A 22,525-nucleotide genomic window follows, 5' to 3' on the forward strand; every position below is an offset into this window, starting at 1 on the left:
AAACGAAGGAATATTGAGAAACAAAAGGAAATGAAAAAGAATTAAGAAATAAAATTGGGCAAAATTGGAAGTGAGGAAAGTATCGACTGGCATTAAAATCCGTTTGTAAAATTTGTTAAAATCATTTCACAGTTCTCATTGTCTTTATTGAAATATTGAGATTTTGAAGTCCTGAAGTTTTGAAGTTCCGAAGTTCTGATATTTTTAATTTTTAGCATTATCAGATTCTGAAGATCCGAAATTCTTAGATTCTCAGATTCTGAAGTTACGGGATTTTCAGATTGCGAATTCTGGAATTCCAAAGTTCTGAAATTCTAAGAATTCTGAAGTTCTGTAATTCTGAGATTTTGAAGTTCTGAAATTTTCAAATTCTCAGACTCTGAAGTTTCGAAATTCTCAGATTCCGAATTCTGAGATTCTCAAGCTCTGAAATTCAGGATTTCAGAAACTTCGTCAAAAAAAATGGTACCACCGAATCACAAACGTTGAACCCCTAAATGAAATAAGTTGTACCCCAGAATCATTGGTAGATTGTACCCCCGAATCGTTGTACCCCCGAATTTTTGTACCCACGAATTTTGTACCCCCGAATCACCAATTTTGTACCCCTAAATCAGTTGTACCCCCTTGTACCCCCGAATCATTGTACCCCCCGAATTTTTGGCCATTCAAATCATCCAACTTTTGTTGCGCTGGCAAAAAGCTATAAACTCCAATAGTGAATACATTTCTTATTGATTCTTATTTTCCTTGAAGAAAACGCCTCTCGAAGAAAAGTGTCAAAGACTTTTTGGACAACCTAATACATATCACACTTCAAACTTTAAGACAATTATAATACCTCAATTTATGTGTAGGAGAAAAGGGGTTATGTCAACGTTTAGGGACATCACACTCACCTGAGATATACATGTGTATGGGAAAGTAGAATGGTATGACTGCTCAGTCACGGTGACCTAGACATTTCTCTTGAACTTAGATGATATTCTTCTGTTCGAATCTGACGTCAATGATATAGAACTTTCAGAAACTCAGTCAGACAGACGTCTAAAGTAGGATTATGCTTATCCTCAAATAAAAGTACGAAATTTCAGATTACTATAGTTTTCGAAATTTGCATCTTTTCGATTTTCTGGCTAAAGGAAAAATTTACAAAATTTCTACTGACCATCGTGTGGAGGGGTTTTGATTTATTTTCAGTTTATCCGGTTACTGTACTTCGGAAAGTCTTTTTTGCTCTGGGAAAACCGAATGACATTCGAAGCAAACAAAATTATACAAATGATTGTTTTCTCTATTTCACAATAAGTTTCATATTGAACTGTCATTTTTGTTATTTTCAACAATTTTCTCTATTTTCAACCCATTTTTATATACTTGTAAATTTGTTGATTTTTAACAAACCTTCCTCGGCCCCACACGCTAGACAGTCATTTCTGACAACCTTGGTCAAAACATCCAAAAATTTGAGACCACCGTGACGTAGTGGTAGTCTTCAGCGCCTTTCCCATACATATGCATGATGTAGGTTAGTGTGATGACCCTAAAATACATATTGGAAATAATGTATTGATTTTCAGAGAGTGTGGCGTATTGATTTTCAGAGAGGGACACCGTGCGTCAATCCAATGACATTCAACCACATACATAAACCCTTACAATCAGTTCCCCCTTATGACGACTTTCTGAATAGACGTCTGACCATTTTCCCCGAAAACTCTCCAAAAATCTTGTAAATGAATGGATTTTGGAGAGTTTGTCCGTTATTTTTCTGAGTATTCCAACTGCTATTTCTTTCTAGAAATTTTTTGAGAAATCCTATTAATGAATATGGTTTCGAAAATTTCTTACTATAATTGATTTTACCTGAAAAAGCGAGAGGTTAGTTTTCAAAATCGTTTTATAAAAGTTACTCGTATTTCTCGCATTTGTTTGAAAATCTAACTGTACACACTTCGGCTGATAAACTAGTCATTTCCTTTTTTTGAAGACATTGGATTCAATCTACATATACCAAAAAAGGAAAATGCCTCTTCGATCCATTGGCCATTCGTGATTGCTATCGATGCATATGGACAAAATTCCAGGCGATGGAGGAAAAAAAAGTTGAATATGAGTACATTTCCAGTTTAAATCTAGACATCTCTCATGAACTTGGGTCGTCTTCTTCTGTCTGCATCTGACATCATCGGCCTGAAAATTTGAAGCGTCAGTCAGACAGACCCGGTTGTAGATTTGTGTTGATGTTAAACAAATATATCGGATTACTGTGGTTTTAGAAATTCGAATTTTGCGATGTTTTGACGGACGAAAAACTTTTAGAACTTCAATAGAACATTGTATTGAAAAAATTATATTTGTTTCAAGTGTGTCGGGTCATTTTACTCCGGAAAGTCCGGAAACACTAAATTTCTCGAAATCTGGCAACGAGCGTTTCAATAAATTGTGTCCAGGGATGATGATTGAAATTTGCAATTAAACACAAAAAATCAAAAGCTTTGAAAATTAAGGTTGCTATTTTCCATAAAAATGTGTTTTTCTCATAATTCAAAGAGAGCCTCAGAGAACTTCAGTATTTTTCTGAAGCTTTTTTTTGTAATAAGGGAAAAAGGTTACATATTAGTGTGCCAAGAGTTAGAAAATGTCCGAGCAACAGATGATGTCACTGTGTCTTTCAAACATAGGGACTGCCAGAATACAATGAAATTACGGAGATTAAGACGAACAATCGTCTATCAACAGGTTCATTGCAATATAACCTTCCCAGAAGAGCTAGTGGCACACCAACCCATTTAGCAGTTATTGTAAACGAACAGTCGGCCACGCTCACACAACCCTCTTTCCTTTTTCTTTCTTTTTTAGTCATTCGTATTTTACTCGCACGATGTGATTGGTGTGTCTCCTCTCTAGTATTCTTCTCGTAAGTTCTAAAAGTGTATGGATTTGGGGATAACGCTTTTATTTTCCTGAAATTATTCTGATTCCTTTAACCCAAAAACCCTGAATCAATTTGAATAATTATCTTTCTACTACTATTTCAAATATTCTAATTACTTTAAGAAATTGAAGGTTAGAACAAGTTGCTGTAATATTTTCATTGTTTGGAAAATTAACCAGAAATTATAAGCCACCGTTGGGAATTTTAATTTTCTGTCCTTCTGTCAAATATAAAAAATTCAAAACATTAGAAATTTGAAAAATTGAACTGGTTCCGACATCCTGTTAGTAAGAATCTCAAAAATTTATTTTTTTTTGTACTTTCACAAACCTTACATATTGACAATTGTCGTCCTGAATTGAAACTGATTAACAATTAAAAATATTGAAAATTAAAATATTTAACAATTAAAATTCCCTCGCAAAGACATTTTCTTTCTCTCTCTCTCTTTCTACCCTTAATAGGAACAATTTTTCAGCAACCCACTGTTCATCACCAGCAAGGTCTTCGTGTGCCTCTACGAAAAAGACGGCTCCAAATTCCCCTATTCCGCCGAAATCATGGCAATCAAAGAGATCGGAGGAACCCAATACTACATGATCCACTATAGAAGACGGAAGAAAACCACAGACATTCGAATTCCAATAGGAGAGGAGAATGGAAGAATGTTCAATGGGACTTTGAAGGAGTATGGAGACAAATTCAACGTGGAGATTTCTTCAGATGCCTGGGAAGCTGAGAAGAAGGACAAAAGGAAGGCTGTGGATGATTTGGAGACGAGTTTGGAGAAGAAGGGAGAACTGTGGAGGAGAATACATATGTCTTATAGTGTCTTTTTTAAATAAATTTTTCTTTCATCTATGTTCTATTGTAATGTTCCTGTTATATTGAGGTTTCGTTCTCCAATCGTGGTGCAATAACCAACTTTTTGATTGTGTGTTTTTTAAATCTTGCCATTTGTGTGATGATAAACAATAAAATGTGACGGTTTGCAATCGTGAACCTTTGCATTTATTGCAGAATCTGACGCGATAGTTATAAATGTGATTTATGCACTATCCAGGTAGGCGAGACCTGATCTACTAACTTTTTGTGCTAAAGGACATTAACTGGGACAAGAGAAACTAGGATTCTTCATTTTTCCAGTTATAAAGTGATGTGTACTGGCATCTCCATTTGTCAAGCATCATGATATGAGAAAAAGATCAATTGTTCGCTTGAGAACAATACTTTCAAAAAATGAACCGGAAGGAAATAATATCCATGTTTTGCCAGTTGCCACACACTCCAACTACATGAGATTCAAATCACTGAAATTCTTGCAGTTAGATTTTTCGAATTTACCACATTTTATCCTTCAAAAACGTTAGATAGATATAAAATCTGATTGAAAATAAACTGAATGTCATAAAATTGTTGATTCACCTGCACAAAAAAATACTTTTGATTATGGTTTGTTCAGTTTTGTTTTTCTTGTTAGCCTAAAAAACATGGGAAGAAAAGATTGAAAAATAGGGAACAGTATGGGTTACTTGTTGGGTCTCATTTGAAAGCTAAAAGAGCTGATCTCGAATAAAATGTTAGAATTTCAAAACCTATTTGCATTAAAAGGTTATCTTTTACGGTGGCACTCTCTCTTTTTTTCTCACAATTTGTCACCCTTTCTTCCCCTCTCCTATCTGGCGTCCTCTCAATTTCAAACGAACAGAAACATATTAGTTTTCTCTTTCGTCTCTAGTACGGTTCATTCTATCTAAGCAACCGCAAGCAAGAATGCGACAGTGTTTTTGAGTATTTCATACATCTGCACACATTAGGAAAAGGAAAGCAGGCAAACCATCAACCAGTAATTTCATCATTTCTTCACTATGACGACTTTCTGAATAGACGTCTTCATGCTAACTTGATCGAGACTACACCGGGTCAAATTTCCTTGAACTACTCATCGTAAGTTAGTTGAAATAGTTTTTACCATATGAACGAAATTGATTCAGAACAAAAGGTGCAAACCATTCCGCCATTGTCCAGATGCTCAAGATCTTCAGAGAATTCAGGACGCTTTCCTGAGAAAATACCTGTCCAATTCCGGAAGTCCAGAAGAACGAGATGGTACGCAAGTGATCGAGAAGTGTTGTTCCACCAAAAAGCTCAATGGAGTTGGAGAACTTCTGTCAAACCTCCGGAAGCCCCCCGAGTGTCACAAAGAACAACGTTGAGAATTCTAGGAATGTGAATTTGATACCTGACTCTAAACTTAATGAATGATTTATTGGGGTGATGTGTAAATATCCCACAGAAAAGATATGAATGGATTATGAATATATTTGAAATGTGGTAAAGAAGAGTACGGAGTTGTAAATAAGTGCAGGAACTTTTTGGGATTTTTAAGTCGATGCACCATAAAAGGCTGCATTCTCCAAAGAATAATGATAAATAATGAATAAGTTATTTAGTCTTAGTCTCTAAACTGGACATCCAAATGTCTGCTAACTTCTACTGCACAAACCATAATCAAAAGTCTTTTTTTTGTGCAGGTAAATCAACAATTTTATGACATTCAGTTTATTTTCAATCAGATTTTATTTCTACCTAACGTTTTTGAAGTATAAAATGTGGTAAATTTGAAAAATCTAACTGCAAGAATTTCAGTGATTGAATCTCATGTAGTTGGAGTGTGTGGCAACTGGCAAAACAGGAATATTATTTCCTTCCGTTTAATTTTTTGAAAGTATTGTTCTTAACCGAACAATTCATCTTTTTTTCGTATCATGATGCTCGACAAATGGAGATGCGAGCAAACATCACTGTATAACTGGGAAAATGAAGAGTCTCAGTTTCTTTTGTCCACGTTAAATGTGCTTTCTCTTTAGTACAAAAAGTTAGTAGATCAGGTGTCGCCTACCTAGATAGTGGATAAATCACATTTATAACTATCGCGTCAGATTCTGCAATAAATGCAAAGGTTCATGATTGCAAACCGTCATATTCCATTGTTTATCATCACACAAATGGAAAGATTTAAAAAACACACAATCAAAAAGTTGGTTATTGCACCACGATTGGAGAACGAAACCTCAATATAACAGGAACATTACAATAGAACATAGATGAAAGAAAAATTTATTTAAAAAAGACACTATAAGACATATGTATTCTCCTCCACAGTTCTCCCTTCTTCTCCAAACTCGTCTCCAAATCATCCACAGCCTTCCTTTTGTCCTTCTTCTCAGCTTCCCAGGCATCTGAAGAAATCTCCACGTTGAATTTGTCTCCATACTCCTTCAAAGTCCCATTGAACATTCTTCCATTCTCCTCTCCTATTGGAATTCGAATGTCTGTGGTTTTCTTCCGTCTTCTATAGTGGATCATGTAGTATTGGGTTCCTCCGATCTCTTTGATTGCCATGATTTCGGCGGAATAGGGGAATTTGGAGCCGTCTTTTTCGTAGAGGCACACGAAGACCTTGCTGGTGATGAACAGTGGGTTGCTGAAAAATTGTTCCTATTAAGGGTAGAAAGAGAGAGAGAGAAAGAAAATGTCTTTGCGAGGGAATTTTAATTGTTAAATATTTTAATTTTCAATATTTTTAATTGTTAATCAGTTTCAATTCAGGACGACAATTGTCAATATGTAAGGTTTGTGAAAGTACCTAGCTTCTAAATTTTTGAGATTCTTACTAACAGGATGTCGGAACCAGTTCAATTTTTCAAATTTCTAATGTTTTGAATTTTTTATATTTGACAGAAGGACAGAAAATTAAAATTCCCAACGGTGGCTTATAATTTCTGGTTAATTTTCCAAACAATGAAAATATTACAGCAACTTGTTCTAACCTTCAATTTCTTAAAGTAATTATAATATTTGAAATAGTAGTAGGAAGATAATTATTCAAATTGATTCAGGGTTTTTGGGTTAAAGGAATCAGAATAATTTCAGGAAAATAAAAGCGTTATCCCCAAATCCATACACTTTTAGAACTTACGAGAAGAATACTAGAGAGGAGACACACCAATCACATCGTGCGAGTAAAATACGAATGACTAAAAAAGAAAGAAAAAGGAAAGAGGGTTGTGTGAGCGTGGCCGACTGTTCGTTTACAATAACTGCTAAATGGGTTGGTGTGCCACTAGCTCTTCTGGGAAGGTTATATTGCAATGAACCTGTTGATAGACGATTGTTCGTCTTAATCTCCGTAATTTCATTGTATTCTGGCAGTCCCTATGTTTGAAAGACACAGTGACATCATCTGTTGCTCGGACATTTTCTAACTCTTGGCACACTAATATGTAACCTTTTTCCCTTATTACAAAAAAAAGCTTCAGAAAAATACTGAAGTTCTCTGAGGCTCTCTTTGAATTATGAGAAAAACACATTTTTATGGAAAATAGCAACCTTAATTTTCAAAGCTTTTGATTTTTTGTGTTTAATTGCAAATTTCAATCATCATCCCTGGACACAATTTATTGAAACGCTCGTTGCCAGATTTCGAGAAATTTAGTGTTTCCGGACTTTCCGGAGTAAAATGACCCGACACACTTGAAACAAATATAATTTTTTCAATACAATGTTCTATTGAAGTTCTAAAAGTTTTTCGTCCGTCAAAACATCGCAAAATTCGAATTTCTAAAACCACAGTAATCCGATATATTTGTTTAACATCAACACAAATCTACAACCGGGTCTGTCTGACTGACGCTTCAAATTTTCAGGCCGATGATGTCAGATGCAGACAGAAGAAGACGACCCAAGTTCATGAGAGATGTCTAGATTTAAACTGGAAATGTACTCATATTCAACTTTTTTTTCCTCCATCGCCTGGAATTTTGTCCATATGCATCGATAGCAATCACGAATGGCCAATGGATCGAAGAGGCATTTTCCTTTTTTGGTATATGTAGATTGAATCCAATGTCTTCAAAAAAAGGAAATGACTAGTTTATCAGCCGAAGTGTGTACAGTTAGATTTTCAAACAAATGCGAGAAATACGAGTAACTTTTATAAAACGATTTTGAAAACTAACCTCTCGCTTTTTCAGGTAAAATCAATTATAGTAAGAAATTTTCGAAACCATATTCATTAATAGGATTTCTCAAAAAATTTCTAGAAAGAAATAGCAGTTGGAATACTCAGAAAAATAACGGACAAACTCTCCAAAATCCATTCATTTACAAGATTTTTGGAGAGTTTTCGGGGAAAATGGTCAGACGTCTATTCAGAAAGTCGTCATAAGGGGGAACTGATTGTAAGGGTTTATGTATGTGGTTGAATGTCATTGGATTGACGCACGGTGTCCCTCTCTGAAAATCAATACGCCACACTCTCTGAAAATCAATACATTATTTCCAATATGTATTTTAGGGTCATCACACTAACCTACATCATGCATATGTATGGGAAAGGCGCTGAAGACTACCACTACGTCACGGTGGTCTCAAATTTTTGGATGTTTTGACCAAGGTTGTCAGAAATGACTGTCTAGCGTGTGGGGCCGAGGAAGGTTTGTTAAAAATCAACAAATTTACAAGTATATAAAAATGGGTTGAAAATAGAGAAAATTGTTGAAAATAACAAAAATGACAGTTCAATATGAAACTTATTGTGAAATAGAGAAAACAATCATTTGTATAATTTTGTTTGCTTCGAATGTCATTCGGTTTTCCCAGAGCAAAAAAGACTTTCCGAAGTACAGTAACCGGATAAACTGAAAATAAATCAAAACCCCTCCACACGATGGTCAGTAGAAATTTTGTAAATTTTTCCTTTAGCCAGAAAATCGAAAAGATGCAAATTTCGAAAACTATAGTAATCTGAAATTTCGTACTTTTATTTGAGGATAAGCATAATCCTACTTTAGACGTCTGTCTGACTGAGTTTCTGAAAGTTCTATATCATTGACGTCAGATTCGAACAGAAGAATATCATCTAAGTTCAAGAGAAATGTCTAGGTCACCGTGACTGAGCAGTCATACCATTCTACTTTCCCATACACATGTATATCTCAGGTGAGTGTGATGTCCCTAAACGTTGACATAACCCCTTTTCTCCTACACATAAATTGAGGTATTATAATTATTTTAAAGTTTGAAGTGTGATATGTATTAGGTTGTCCAAAAAGTCTTTGACACTTTTCTTCGAGAGGCGTTTTCTTCAAGGAAAATAAGAATCAATAAAAAATGTATTCACTGTTGGAGTTTATAACTTTTTGCCAGCGCAACAAAAGTTGGGTGATTTCAATGGCCAAAAATTCGGTGGGTACAATGATTCGGGGGTACAATCTACCAATGATTCTGGGGTACAACTTATTTCATTTAGGAGTACAACGTTTGCGATTCGGGGGTTCAATTTTTTTTTTGACGAAGTATCTTAATTCCTGAATTTCAGAGCTTGAAAATCTCTGAATTTTTAGAATTTCAGAACTTTGGAATTTCAGTATTTAGGAACCTGAAAATTTCGGAACTTCAGAATCTGACAATCTGAGAATCTCAGAATTTCAAAACTTCAAAATCTCAGAACTTCAGAATCTCAATATTTCTGAATTTTCAATAATTACAGCAGAAATTCATTGTCTTCAGAATTCTTAGAATTCCAGAATTCGGAATCTGAGAATTTCGGAACTTCAGAATCTGAGAATTTCCAAATTTAAGAATCTCAGAATTTCAGAACTTTGGAACTTCAGTATTTCGGTATCTGAGAATTTCGAACGACAGAAATCACTTCTCATTGTCACATTGTTCTTTTTGATAATAAGCTAAACTTGACAAATTTTACGAACTCAGTTTTTTAATGCTTAATTTAAGTTCAAAACCCAGCCGATACTTTCCTCAATGCCAATTTTTCTCAATTCCTTGTTTTTTCAATTCTATTTCCATTCCCTTTGTTTCTCAATATTCCTTCGTCTTTTTCCCAATTTTTCTCAATTTTCCAATTTTTCTCAATTTTCCACAATTTTCGCGGTAATTTAAATTTTTCTCCTTTTTAAACAATTTTTTATATCATTGATCGAAGGAAACAATCACAATTTAGCTATTTCCCACAAAATTCGAAAAGCCCAAAAAATCCCCCAAAATGTGCTATTTTCTATCAAAAATTGTTCGAACAGGCAATAAAACATTACAAAAATTAAAAAAAAATTTTCCGACCAATTACCACGAAAATTTGAGCAAAAATGATGAAAAACGAAGGAAAACGGAGAAGATTCCAAAAATGAAATTTGCAAGCGATGACGTCATCAGTTCATGGCCGTGGCCGAGCTGGGATGGGAAAATTTTGCGAAATTGAGATCTTTTCGCAATTCCCATTTTTCTCCGTTTTCCTTCGTTTTTCATCATTTTTGCTCAAATTTTTGTGGTAATTTATCGAAAAAAAAATCAATTTTATAGTTTTTGTAATGTTTTATAGCCTGTTCGAACGATTTTCGAAAGAAAATAGCTCATTTAGGGCCAATTTTTGGAATTTTCGAATTTTGTGGGAAATATCTAAATTGTGATTGTTTCCTTCAATCAATGATCTAGAAAATCATTTAAAAATGAGAAAAATTTTAATTACCGCAAAAATAGAGAAAAATTAAGAAAAATTGGGAAAAAACGAAGGAATATTGAGAAACAAAAGGAAATGAAAAAGAATTAAGAATTAAAATTGAGAAAAATTGGAAGTGAGGAAAGTATCGACTGGCATTAAAATCCGTTTGTAAAATTTGTTAAAATAATTTCACAGTTCTCATTGTCTTTCTTGAAATATTGAGATTCTGAAGTCCTGAAGTTTTGAAGTTCCGAAGTTCTGAGATTTTTAATTTTTAGCATTATCAGATTCTGAAGATCCGAAATTCTCAGATTCTCAGATTCTAAAGTTACGGAATTCTCAGATTGCGAATTCTGGAATTCCAAAGTTCTGAAATTCTAAGAATTCTGAAGTTCTGTAATTCTGAGATTTTGAAGTTCTGAAATTTTCAAATTCTCAGACTCTGAAGTTTCGAAATTCTCAGATTCCGAATTCTAGGATTTTCAAGCTCTGAAATTCAGGATTTCAGAAACTTCGTGAAAAAAAAATTGTACCCCCGAATCACAAACGTTGTACCCATAAATGAAATAAATTATACCCCAGAATCATTGGTAGATTGTACCCCCGAATCGTTGTACCCCCGAATTTTTGTACCCACGAATTTTGTACCCGCGAATCACCAATTTTGTACCCCTAAATCATTTGTACCCCCTTGTACAGTTCGGAGAAATAAGAAAAAGTGGTAATTAATTAGTGCCAGATAAGGGGTATACGCTAGGTAAAACAAAATTTTGATTCCTTTAGGCTCGAGCGTACTGCGGGTGTTCAAATATTTGTGTGGTTTTTCGTTGTCATGCAATAGTTTGAACAGCAAGCCTTTCTGGAGGTGAGGGCGATGTGCGTAAATATCACTTTCCATTTGGAAGCCGTAGAGCCAGAGTTGATGATACTGGAGCCCGGAAGCAGCTTGCGGGACATTACTCCAGCACTGTCTAACCAAATTCAAAAAATCTGATTTTTTCTGGAAGCTTCCCGTTTAGAGCTCGATTTCGCCCTTTCTTGTGCAGAGACCCATTGGCTCTTTCTGACATAGTTGAGATACTGTACCCGTTTATTATCTCAAATAAAAGTTTTGTTGATCCAGTCCCTCGTCGGTCTCCTGGTGAGAAGTGAAAGTGACAGGTCACATCGAACCTTTTTTAGATAATTGGCCAAAATGTGTGGAACGATTCGACCACCCCTCTGAGCAATTTTAATAGTACCATTTTTTCATTTGTCAGAATGTCACTATTGCTCTCTATGAAATAGTTTGCCTATATTTCTGTAACAACTATAAGAAATACTTTGTGGAACTTCTTTCTCTGTTCTAAAAGATTTTGAAGTGCTTAGATTTTCTAAAAAATTCTAGCAACTTTACGAATTTTTTTCAGCTAATGGAGAATTCTAATAATGGTGATAAAATTCAGATGATACCTCTAAAACTGACTGTACCTCTAAAACTATACCTCTAGAACTGAAAACTTAGGTCATCGGCGGTTTCTAAGCACATATCCATTTGATTTCCGAGGCAACAATATGTCCTCTCAAAGTTACAGTCCTCATACGTGGAAAAGCTCCCAAAAATTTTTTGTCAAGATTGTTTTTTCGCTTTGGGGCAAGAACATTTTTTTCACCAAACTTTTTTATTAGTGACAGACCAAAAATAGCAAAAGGTTTTTTGAAAAATTTAGATGCAGCAACATTTCAAGTTTCAAGTTTTGGAAGCCGAATAATTAAGGTGAAAAAGAGAAAGTAAAATTATCAAATTTTCTATGGGAAATTTGAGAAAAAAAGGAAAAAAGACAACAAGCAAAATAAAATAAATTTGAATTAGTCATCCATTTTATTGTCTGCTTCAATTTTAATGCTTTTGTCCTCTACACTGATTTTCTGAGAACTGGAAGAGGGTTCGGAACCAAATTGTCCTGACTGTTGTCTTTCTTTGGCAGCTTCTTTGAGTAACTTTTTGAGTCTTCTCACTGCTTCTTGTTCTTTCGCATAATTTGATTAATATTTCTTAATCAACGTTTTGTTAGTGATATTGGATTCTGACTCCCAGGTGTTGTGTCTTAAATATACTTTTTTAAAGTGTCCTTCCCTTGTTTGTTTATATTGTCAAATTGAAAAAAACTGACATCTGAGAATTTAAGAGCCGTCGATTTTGTGGATCTACGAAAAAATGCTATAAAATTATAATATTTCAGACATTTGTCTCTTTCAAGTCATTTCAGCAATCACCGTATTTCCTCTAATAGAAGCCCACACAAACCGTCAACTTTGAGCTCAATTATCTCGATTCCCACGAGAGATATAAAAATTGTGCCTACTGATAAACTATTTATCACAATGTCACCAATATTTTATCAATTACCCAATTATCATTATCTTTCACAGAAATCGAGATAATTGAGCTCAAGGTTGACGGTTTGGTTGGGCTTCGATAAGAGGAAATACGGTATGTTTGGTTTTTGATGAAAAACAAATTCTAGAGATTCTAGCGATCATTTCCTTACCAAGAAAACAACATTTTGTTCACTAAAAGACTAAACTCCCAGAAATTAATTGTTTCAATGCAGTATACCAATTTTTGGGCGGCGCCTCGCAAATCGACACAAACGCAGCAAAATTTTTCCGGTCAGTTTTTTTTAATGACAATATTCCACTCCTTCGAATCCATTCAAATTAGTTTGGACGGGTGAAATGACCCCCCCCTCCCTATTAGAAATCCTAGATTAGAATGACGTTACAAGAAAATTAAAGACCTTTAAAAATTTTAAACCCAAAATCCAGTTTCTCTTGTTCGAAAAAAAAAGAAATTAATTTTTCAAACTCACGTGTGATCGTATCCGTGCCATTTGACTTCATACAGTGTGACTTTCTGAAACTCAATTATTTTCAACCTTCATTGATTTCTTGATGACGATAAATAATCACCAATTCCCTACCTTGATTTTGCGGTGGCTCACCAGATATTGAGCTGTGCGTGGGAAACCATTTTGAGACATGATTCTGAAAAAGTTTCGATTTAGATACACAATAAATAACAACGATTACAAAAAATGGCAAAAAAAATGTTCGAGCCTTAATGGCAAAAATTCTCGAACAAATTTTATAAAAGTCGTTTAGAATAAGAAAACATCTGACTAACTTTGAGTTGTTTCGCTGATATACTTCTACCTAGTTAAGCTCCTCCCACTTTTCTAGAAACTTCCAAAATATTCATAACCCATAATCTTATACGAGAGACCCGGATGCCAATTAGCGAAATCGTATAGCGGAAGAAGAACGTAATATTTAGAAAAATAGCATTTTGAATAGAAGAGACACAGCGTAGATTCTTGGTGCATATTTACTTCACCTTTTGATTTTGTTTGTAGTTTTATCACACTCATGTCATCGTTGAGTTTAATGAGCAAGGTGAGAAACAGAAATAAGGAAATAAGCCAGAGGGAGGAAAACAAATTTGAAGCAGAAAGGAACATTATCAGTTTTCAAAGCTGAGTATTCAAAATCAAAAGAAACTCATGGACGAATCTAATATTTCACGTTTTCTTGGTATTGAACTCTGTTTTTTTTTTGGGTTTATCAGATATTCATTGAGCAAATTTTCCGAAATTCATTTGTGTCAATCTTCGAATGTTCGAGTTTTCTCGAAATTTAAGAAATGACATCGGTATAATTTTTGCTGACAAATACAAAACCTAGTGCTTCAGCAACTACACCACAAGTTTTTTCTCTCTTTTTTGAAATTGGATTTATAAAATCTTCATAAACAAAGACAATTTATTCGAATTTCTCGAAATTTTATAGTTATTGTTTCACCCGTTTTTTATTGATAGAGTTATTGTTTTTTTTTGTTCTAGCTGTTCTAACTTTGACGAAAAAACATTATTGTACTGCTTTGTTTTGCGAAAATTGCCAGGAAATTATTGTTTTTTTTTTTCATTTTTTCTGTTTGAGATTTCCAAAACGTAGCAATTCGAACAAAAAAGACAAAGCGTTGATTCTTGGTGCATATTTATTTCACCTTTTGATTTTGTTCGTAGTTTTGTCGTACTCATTTCATCTTTGAGTTTGATGAACAACCAAAGTAAGAAAATAAGTCAAAATGAGAAAAAAGTTTTGCAAACTATAAAGAAATACGAAACATTATTTTTCAAAAAAAATAGGAAGCAAGGAACGGAACCAAGTTTTAATTCCGCGTTTCTACCATTTTCAAGAATTTTATTGAGCAAATTTTCCTAAATTCTTTTGTGTCAAATTTAAAATTTTTAGAGTTTTGCAAAAATTTTGAAACATTTTGAAGGTGAACCTACCATTATTTGTAGCGCTGCATTCAAACCGACGACCATTGTTTTTATGGTCATAAATTTTTACAAATTTTGATTTTTTTTTCATGTGCAAATTTTTTTCATTCTTCTATTCTAGTCTTCTATAGGTTTCACGGAATTTTAAAATTCAAATTCAATCAAGATTTAACTCATTTAAAATAATTCCAAGTTCAGCATCAACATGAATTCAGTAGAAAAATCCGAATTTATTCAAGGAATTATGACGAAATATTGTCCAAGGGGAAATGTGAAAAAATAGCAACACGAAATTATTGATGCAATAAAAAAGAGAATTCGAAGAGAATTTTTGACATTCTGGGAATTTAGTTTCTGTTACTTCTGCGCCTGAAAAATTGAAGTATCATTTGAATTATTGTTAAAAATCCAAAACCTTTTTGATGTTTCTTTTTCTTCGTTCACTTCCAGACGTTTCCTTTTTGGCAATGGCTCATCTTCGTGGGTTCCGTTGCTTCTGGTGAATTGGCTCAAGAGACTCTGCTCATCCGGATCCAACTGAAAAACGTATCATATTTATTTTGAGGCAATTTATCTTGGCTCCTGTGAATGATATCACAAAGTTGTCAACTGATAAAATGTTGGTGATAGTGTAATAAGCATTTTATCAGTTTACCACTTTTTGATATGTTTTGAAGACAATAAAATGTATGGGTTTAAAGGTGATGGGTGGGTAATCATTCTACAGAAGTGTTAATGAGGTCTCATTTAAAAAAAAAGTGCATTTTACCTGTTGTGAATTGAGGTTATTCAGTTCTCGAGAGATGCCGCAATGGATTTTATAGCTTCCCAACCCTCCTCTAATCCCTTGAGCTCTGTCTGGCTGTTGTTCAATTTCTCGTCGACTGCTTCGATCTTCATTCGTGAAATCTTTCTTTGTCCGGAAATCGTTTCCTTTCTGCTTCACTACCTGGTCGATTTCCTCCACCTTCTTCCCTGCTTCCAATTGTTTCTTCAATCTGGCCACGTGGCTACTGTAATCACCCCTCTCGAAATTCGCTTGCGCTACATCCTTGTGTTCTTGATCGGTGATGTGGATTTTTGTAGATTCTTGACCAGTGGCAATTTCTCTTTTCGTGTGGCTTGAACATCTTGTGGCTGGCTTTGAGGACTTCCAGTGCAAGCTTTTGTTTCTCGCTCACTGACGATAAGGCTGAAACAGACAACAATTTAAATTTTGAACTCCCGTATTTGCTCTGTTCCCTCTGTACATACAGTCTGAGCTCCATTAATGATATTGAGCTTTTGAGCTCAAAGTGAACGGTAGCAGTGACTCACTATATTTGTTATCCCAATTGAAGTCGGAATGCTCGTAGTCTAAGAAGGACACATTTTTTTCCATTTTCAAGTTTGAGATGACGTCTGTATCTTCGATTGTAAGCTGAAAATTCGGGATATCTATTATCAAGAATTTACCGTAATAGAAGGGCACCCTAACTTTCAACTTTGAGCCAATTTAACCCGGTTCCTGTAAAAGATATGAAAATGTAGTAAACTGATAAATTGTTAATCATAATATCCGAGTTATTTTATCAGTTAACATGTTTTTGATATCGCTCTTGGGTAATGAGACATATAGGCTCAAAGTTATTAGTTATCAGAACACAAAAATGTCATATTTGATGCAAGTTACAATCACCAGCACTTACAGATTGAAAAAAAATCAAAATTGATGAAAATCGAGGTTCCTACACACGGAGCCTGAAAAGTTAAAATTAGTGAGGAACATATTTGTAATGACTCACCATAGATTACTATTAGAAAACAAACACTCCAAAAAAATAATATTAAATCACTTCAGGTCCAAAAATCAGGACTGGTCCATCCAGTGCTGAAAAATATTGTTTCTTGTTGATTGAATTAAACAATTTCAAACTTACATTAGGTTTAATTGACCCAAGTTGATGTATTTCCACTCCTTAAAAACATTTTTAAATTTCGAAAAATGTGCGGAATTCGAAAAGGAAGGTTCATGCAAAAATCATTGAAACATTTTTGAAATTAAGAATTGTTAAAAAGAAAAAATAAATGAGAAATGTTTTTTTCAGGGAAAGAAAAATGAAAAAGTTCTGAAACTGATAGAAAAATCTAAGGAAAAAAGGAGAAATAGTTTCAGTATAAAGATTCCGTTTTCTCGTTTAATATGAAAAATAATGAATCGGGGAAAAAAGAGAAATAGGAAGAAACTACGGGGAGGAAAATGACACAGCCACGCGAGCATAATTAGAAAAAGAACTAATTAGAAGAGATGAGATGCAGGTGTGGTGGTGGAAGAGAGAGAGAGATTTGTATTAGAGTCTCGGCTTGTGTCAGTGAGCGCGCGCGGACCGACCCACACCGCCAACTGTCCTCTCTCAAAACTCACACGATGTCGCTACCACCCTTTTGTGTGTATGTGTATAAAACCGATGGCAAAGGAAGGAGGGAGGAAGAAATGTGAATCGATATGCCACCAGGCAGGTGTTGTGAGGCGAAGAGCAAAAGAGGAATAAAGGAGAGAATAATGAGAGAAGGGAGTTCAACGATATGTTCAATGAAACGAAATAGTGAGGGATCGAGGGATTAATGTTCGCCTTTGAAGGCTAAATGCTCTCTCTCTCAAAATGAACAAAATTTTGAAAAAAGAAAAAAACCAGAAATAAGCAGTTTTAGGATTTCTGTTTCTTCTTTCTCAATATGACAGGAAAATCTGAGGGCACGATCGGAGAGCACGATCTACTTCTTCTGTTATGTGCCTCTCTCGCTCTTTACCTCACAACACCTGCTCGGTGGCGAATCGATCTACAGGACAGTCGGTGGTGTCGGCCCGTCCGCGCGCGCTCAGTGGCACAGACAGACACTCAAAAACGAATCTCTCTGTCTCTCTCTGTCTCTCTCTCTCTCCCTTTCCCTCTCTCTTTTCTCCACCACCATACCTGCTTTTTTCTATTCTCTCTGGGTTTTTTCCTTCTCTTACTCGCAAATAGTAGTTCTCTATTCACATTTCTTTTTCTTCTTCCTCTGCCACTTCATCGATTTTTTCCCGGAATTTTTTCTCGTGTCTCTCCTTTTTTCGATACATTGATTTTCAATTTGAACGAAAAAATGAGTTTTTCTTTCGAGACTATGTCTTGTTATTTCCGTAGATTTTTCAGCTTCCTCGGAAAAATATTGCTCATTTATTTTCCCTGGTCAACAAATCTTAAATCTTAAAAAAGTCGGTTATGAATTTTGCAATATCTTTCCTTTTCGAATTTTTTATCATTTTGAAAACACATGAATAATGATAATTTTTAAGGAGTGGAAATACATCAACTTGGGTTAATTAAGCCTAATGTAAGTTTGAAATTTTTTAATTCAATCAACAAGAAACAATTTTTTGCAGCACTGGATGGACCAGTCCTGATTTTTGGACCTGAAGTGATTTATTATTATTTTTTTGGAGTGTTTGTTTTCTGATAATGATCGATGGTGAGTCATTACAAATATGTTCCTCACTAATTTTAACTTTTCAGGCTCCGTGTGTAGGAACCTCGATTTTCATCAATTTTGATTTTTTTGAATCTGTAAGTGGTGAATGTCTAGCAAATTTTTTTTCGTGTTGCTTCAATTTTCAGTAAAACTGCCACCACCAGTTCTTAGTAGAATGTACATGTACTCGGATCAATCTGGCGATTTTTAAGTTGAGCAATCAAGATTCGGTAAGTTGTTTTTCAACGATTTCGTTTACAAAAAGTTATAAAAAATAATTCGAATTTTCCCAAATTCAATAAAACAAATGGAAATCGCTAATATCAGTTCTTATTCTCAATTAAAACAGTGCTTATCAAAAAATTCTAAATTTGGCTTTAAAATTTTTATTTTTGGAAAAATGTTTGATTTGAAAACGGTTTTGTACTCTGATTCTGCTCAAAAACAGTTAATTTGATCGAAAATCTTTTAAATTTTGTTATAAAAACTTGGCTACAAACTGAAATGAATATTTTCGATTTTTTTGGAGTCACACTTTTTTTCTACATAATTTAGGATCTCCAATTAGAATATTTCGTTTTGAAATAGCTGTTTAAATTCTTTACCATAATATCATCAATTTTTTTCCAGTTAACAGATTGTCATTACTTATGAGAAGCAAGATAGCTGAGCTCAAAGTGCATGTACAGGGTGGGCTTCTTTTAGAGCTAAAACGGTATGCAACCTTTTCAAGTGCCAAAAAAAGATTAGTTGGAATGTTTCAGATACAACATCCTTTGCTTCACAATCTACTTCTTCAACTTCATCAAACGTTATTCCAGTTGCTCTCCCAAAACCAGCCGAATCTCAAAAAAGTTATCCTAAAATTTCACAGCCCATTGATAAGTGATGATTTTTTATTGTCTTCTGTTTCCCAGTTTCCCATACTTTTTGTGTCCCATCGTTTGCTTTTCCACCCGCTCTTTCTCATTCGCTGCCCCGATTTTCTATTTGAAATTTTTCGATATTCTTTTTTTGTTACCCTATATGGACATATGAATATTATTTCTAACTATCAGCCGTTAGCAGGACAGGATCGCATTCTTACGCCCACCTTTCTGCGGGTTCCAAAATTAAGCCAATTGTCCGACTTGGCTCACCGGTTACATTTCAATTTATCTTGCTAATGAACCCGTTGGTAATATGACACATTTCGAGAATTTATTTCATTCAGTTAATATTTTTCCTCCTATGAATTAGTTTTCTCGCGAATCGCTCTATTTTCGAGGCTAAATTTTTTCCGATTTTTGAGTTCGTTTTAGATCGTAGCTTATTATTATCTTTTTTGAAGAATCACATGAAAACATATCAGTTTACAATCTTTAACAATTTTCAGAGGAGAGACTGGTGGAGAAGCTGAGACATTGATCAAGATTATTGGAAGTTTTTGGCTGTTGCTGCCCGGCTGTCAGCTTGTGACTTCTCATCGGTCAGATTTTCGTTATAAACTTTGTTGGAGTTGCGATAGTTTTGGCAGCTTGCTAATCCGGAGATTGATCAGCATCGCCGTTGATATGTTGTTATCATAAGAATGGATACGCCTCATGAAGACACCTAAAACTCATTTTTGCCACGAAAGTCACGAAGAAGAACGATGAGGTGCTACTTATTTAGCCATTGCAGAAAAATTCGAATCTATCCAGACGGCTCACTGAATGCCGGCCTCTATGTGTGTCTTCTCGGTTAGAAATTTCTTCATTGCAACGAATAATTGTTATATTTCCAGAATTTTTCTACTAAAGCTATTCCGGTATTATTACCGATATTTCGAACGTTTATCTGATGAATCTTACACTGGATCATGATAACAAAAACTTGAAGGTGAAAACAGATAAAAAAAAATGATACACGGTCAACATTACCGATTCGAAAATTTTTCAGACTCAATCAGCCTGCAACCAATCGAACAATCCAATAGAACATCATTGCTATATGAGCAAAGACATCACAGAAAACAGTGAGATTTATCATTCAAAAATAATAACAAGGTTTTTTTTTCTGAAATCGCCCAATTGTTCCGTTCCAAACTTATCCGAAATCCAAATTTCCTGTATATCCTAGCTGATGAGCGGAAATTTGGGCAGAATTGAAAATTAGAAAACTGTGTTGTGATTTCTCAATTTCGAACTGATTTTCTATAAAACAGCCCAATTTTTCTGTTCCAAACTTATCCGAAATCCAAATTTCCTGTATATCGTAGCTGATGAGCGGAAATTTGGGCAGAATTAAAAATTAGAAAACTGTGTTGTGATTTCTCAATTTCGAACTGATTTTCTATAAAACAGCCCAATTTTTCTGTTCCAAACTTATCCGAAATCCAAATTTCCTGTATATCCTAGCTGATGAGCGGAAATTTGGGCAGAATTGAAAATTAGAAAACTGTGTTGTGATTTCTCAATTTCGAACTGATTTTCTATAAAACAGCCCAATTGTTCTGTTCCAAACTTATCCGAAATCCAAATTTCCTGTATATCGTAGCTGATGAGCGGAAATTTGGGCAGAATTGAAAATTAGAAAACTGTGTTGTGATTTCTCAATTTCGAACTGATTTTCTATAAAACAGCCCAATTTTTCTGTTCCAAACTTATCCGAAATTCAAATTTCCTGTATATCGTAGCTGATGAGCGGAAATTTGGGCAGAATTGAAAATTAGAAAACTGTGTTGTGATTTCTCAATTTCGAACTGATTTTCTATAAAACAGCCCAATTTTTCTGTTCCAAACTTATCCGAAATCCAAATTTCCTGTATATCGTAGCTGATGAGCGGAAATTTGGGCAGAATTGAAAATTAGAAAACTGTGTTGTGATTTCTCAATTTCGAACTGATTTTCTATAAAACGCCCAATTTTTCTGTTCCAAACTTATCCGAAATTCAAATTTCCTGTATATCGTAGCTGATGAGCGGAAATTTGGGCAGAATTGAAAATTAGAAAACTGTGTTGTGATTTCTCAATTTCGAACTGATTTTCTATAAAACAGCCCAATTTTTCTGTTCCAAACTTATCCGAAATTCAAATTTCCTGTATATCGTAGCTGATGAGCGGAAATTTGGGCAGAATTGAAAATTAGAAAACTGTGTTGTGATTTCTCAATTTCGAACTGATTTTCTATACAACAGCCCAAATTTCCTGTATATCGTAGCTGATGAGCGGAAATTTGGGCAGAATTGAAAATTAGAAAACTGTGTTGTGATTTCTCAATTTCGAACTGATTTTCTATAAAACCGCCCAATTTTTCTGTTCCAAACTTATCCGAAATTCAAATTTCCTGTATATCGTAGCTGATGAGCGGAAATTTGGGCAGAATTGAAAATTAGAAAACTGTGTTGTGATTTCTCAATTTCGAACTGATTTTCTATAAAACAGCCCAAATTTCCTGTATATCGTAGCTGATGAGCGGAAATTTGGGCAGAATTGAAAATTAGAAAACTGTGTTGTGATTTCTCAATTTCGAACTGATTTTCTATAAAACATCCCAATTTTTCTGTTCCAAACTTATCCGAAATTCAAATTTCCTGTATATCGTAGCTGATGAGCGGAAATTTGGGCAGAATTGAAAATTAGAAAACTGTGTTGTGATTTCTCAATTTCGAACTGATTTTCTATAAAACAGCCCAATTTTTCTGTTCCAAACTTATCCGAAATTCAAATTTCCTGTATATCGTAGCTGATGAGCGGAAATTTGGGCAGAATTAAAAATTAGAAAACTGTGTTGTGATTTCTCAATTTCGAAGTGATTTTCTATACAACATCCCAAATTTCCTGTATATCGTAGCTGATGAGCGGAAATTTGGGCAGAATTGAAAATTAGAAAACTGTGTTGTGATTTCTCAATTTCGAACTGATTTTCTATAAAACAGCCCAATTTTTCTGTTCCAAACTTATCCGAAATTCAAATTTCCTGTATATCGTAGCTGATGAGCGGAAATTTGGGCAGAATTAAAAATTAGAAAACTGTGTTGTGATTTCTCAATTTCGAACTGATTTTCTATAAAACATCCCAAATTTCCTGTATATCGTAGCTGATGAGCGGAAATTTGGGCAGAATTGAAAATTAGAAAACTGTGTTGTGATTTCTCAATTTCGAACTGATTTTCTATAAAACAGCCCAAATTTCCTGTATATCGTAGCTGATGAGCGGAAATTTGGGCAGAATTGAAAATTAGAAAACTGTGTTGTGATTTCTCAATTTCGAACTGATTTTCATAAAACATCC

The 22,525-nt window shown here is 34.5% G+C and overlaps 3 protein-coding genes across 3 annotated transcripts in view; 2 read left to right on the forward strand and 1 right to left on the reverse strand.

The window, feature by feature from the left end:
- Positions 1-3,498: 3,498 nt before the first annotated feature.
- CBG17252 lies at positions 3,499-3,783 on the forward strand (the record flags this gene model as incomplete). Its single annotated transcript, XM_002644195.2, has 1 exon — positions 3,499-3,783. One exon carries the CDS (start codon positions 3,499-3,501, stop codon positions 3,781-3,783), a length of 285 nt encoding a protein of 94 aa, XP_002644241.2.
- A 2,275-nt stretch (positions 3,784-6,058) lies between these two features.
- CBG17251 lies at positions 6,059-16,569 on the reverse strand (the record flags this gene model as incomplete). Its single annotated transcript, XM_002644194.1, is given in 8 exon segments — positions 6,059-6,425; positions 13,310-13,353; positions 13,421-13,484; positions 15,198-15,319; positions 15,552-15,795; positions 15,806-15,974; positions 16,100-16,202; positions 16,567-16,569. The coding sequence occupies 8 exon segments, from the start codon at positions 16,567-16,569 to the stop codon at positions 6,059-6,061; spliced, it is 1,116 nt and encodes a 371-aa protein (XP_002644240.1).
- A 3,523-nt stretch (positions 16,570-20,092) lies between these two features.
- The window catches only part of CBG17250, a gene marked incomplete at both ends in the record, with an annotated part of 4,093 nt that continues 1,660 nt past the window's right edge, over positions 20,093-22,525 (forward strand). Inside the window, 2 exons of the mRNA XM_045239302.1 lie at positions 20,093-20,131; positions 20,192-20,267. Coding sequence (XP_045096121.1) covers positions 20,093-20,131; positions 20,192-20,267 — 115 coding nt within the window. The remainder of the gene's footprint in view (positions 20,132-20,191; positions 20,268-22,525) is intronic.

The sequence above is a fragment of the Caenorhabditis briggsae genome (genome assembly GCF_000004555.2).
Source record: "Caenorhabditis briggsae complete genome, chrX, whole genome shotgun sequence".
NCBI classification, from domain to species: domain Eukaryota; kingdom Metazoa; phylum Nematoda; class Chromadorea; order Rhabditida; family Rhabditidae; genus Caenorhabditis; species Caenorhabditis briggsae.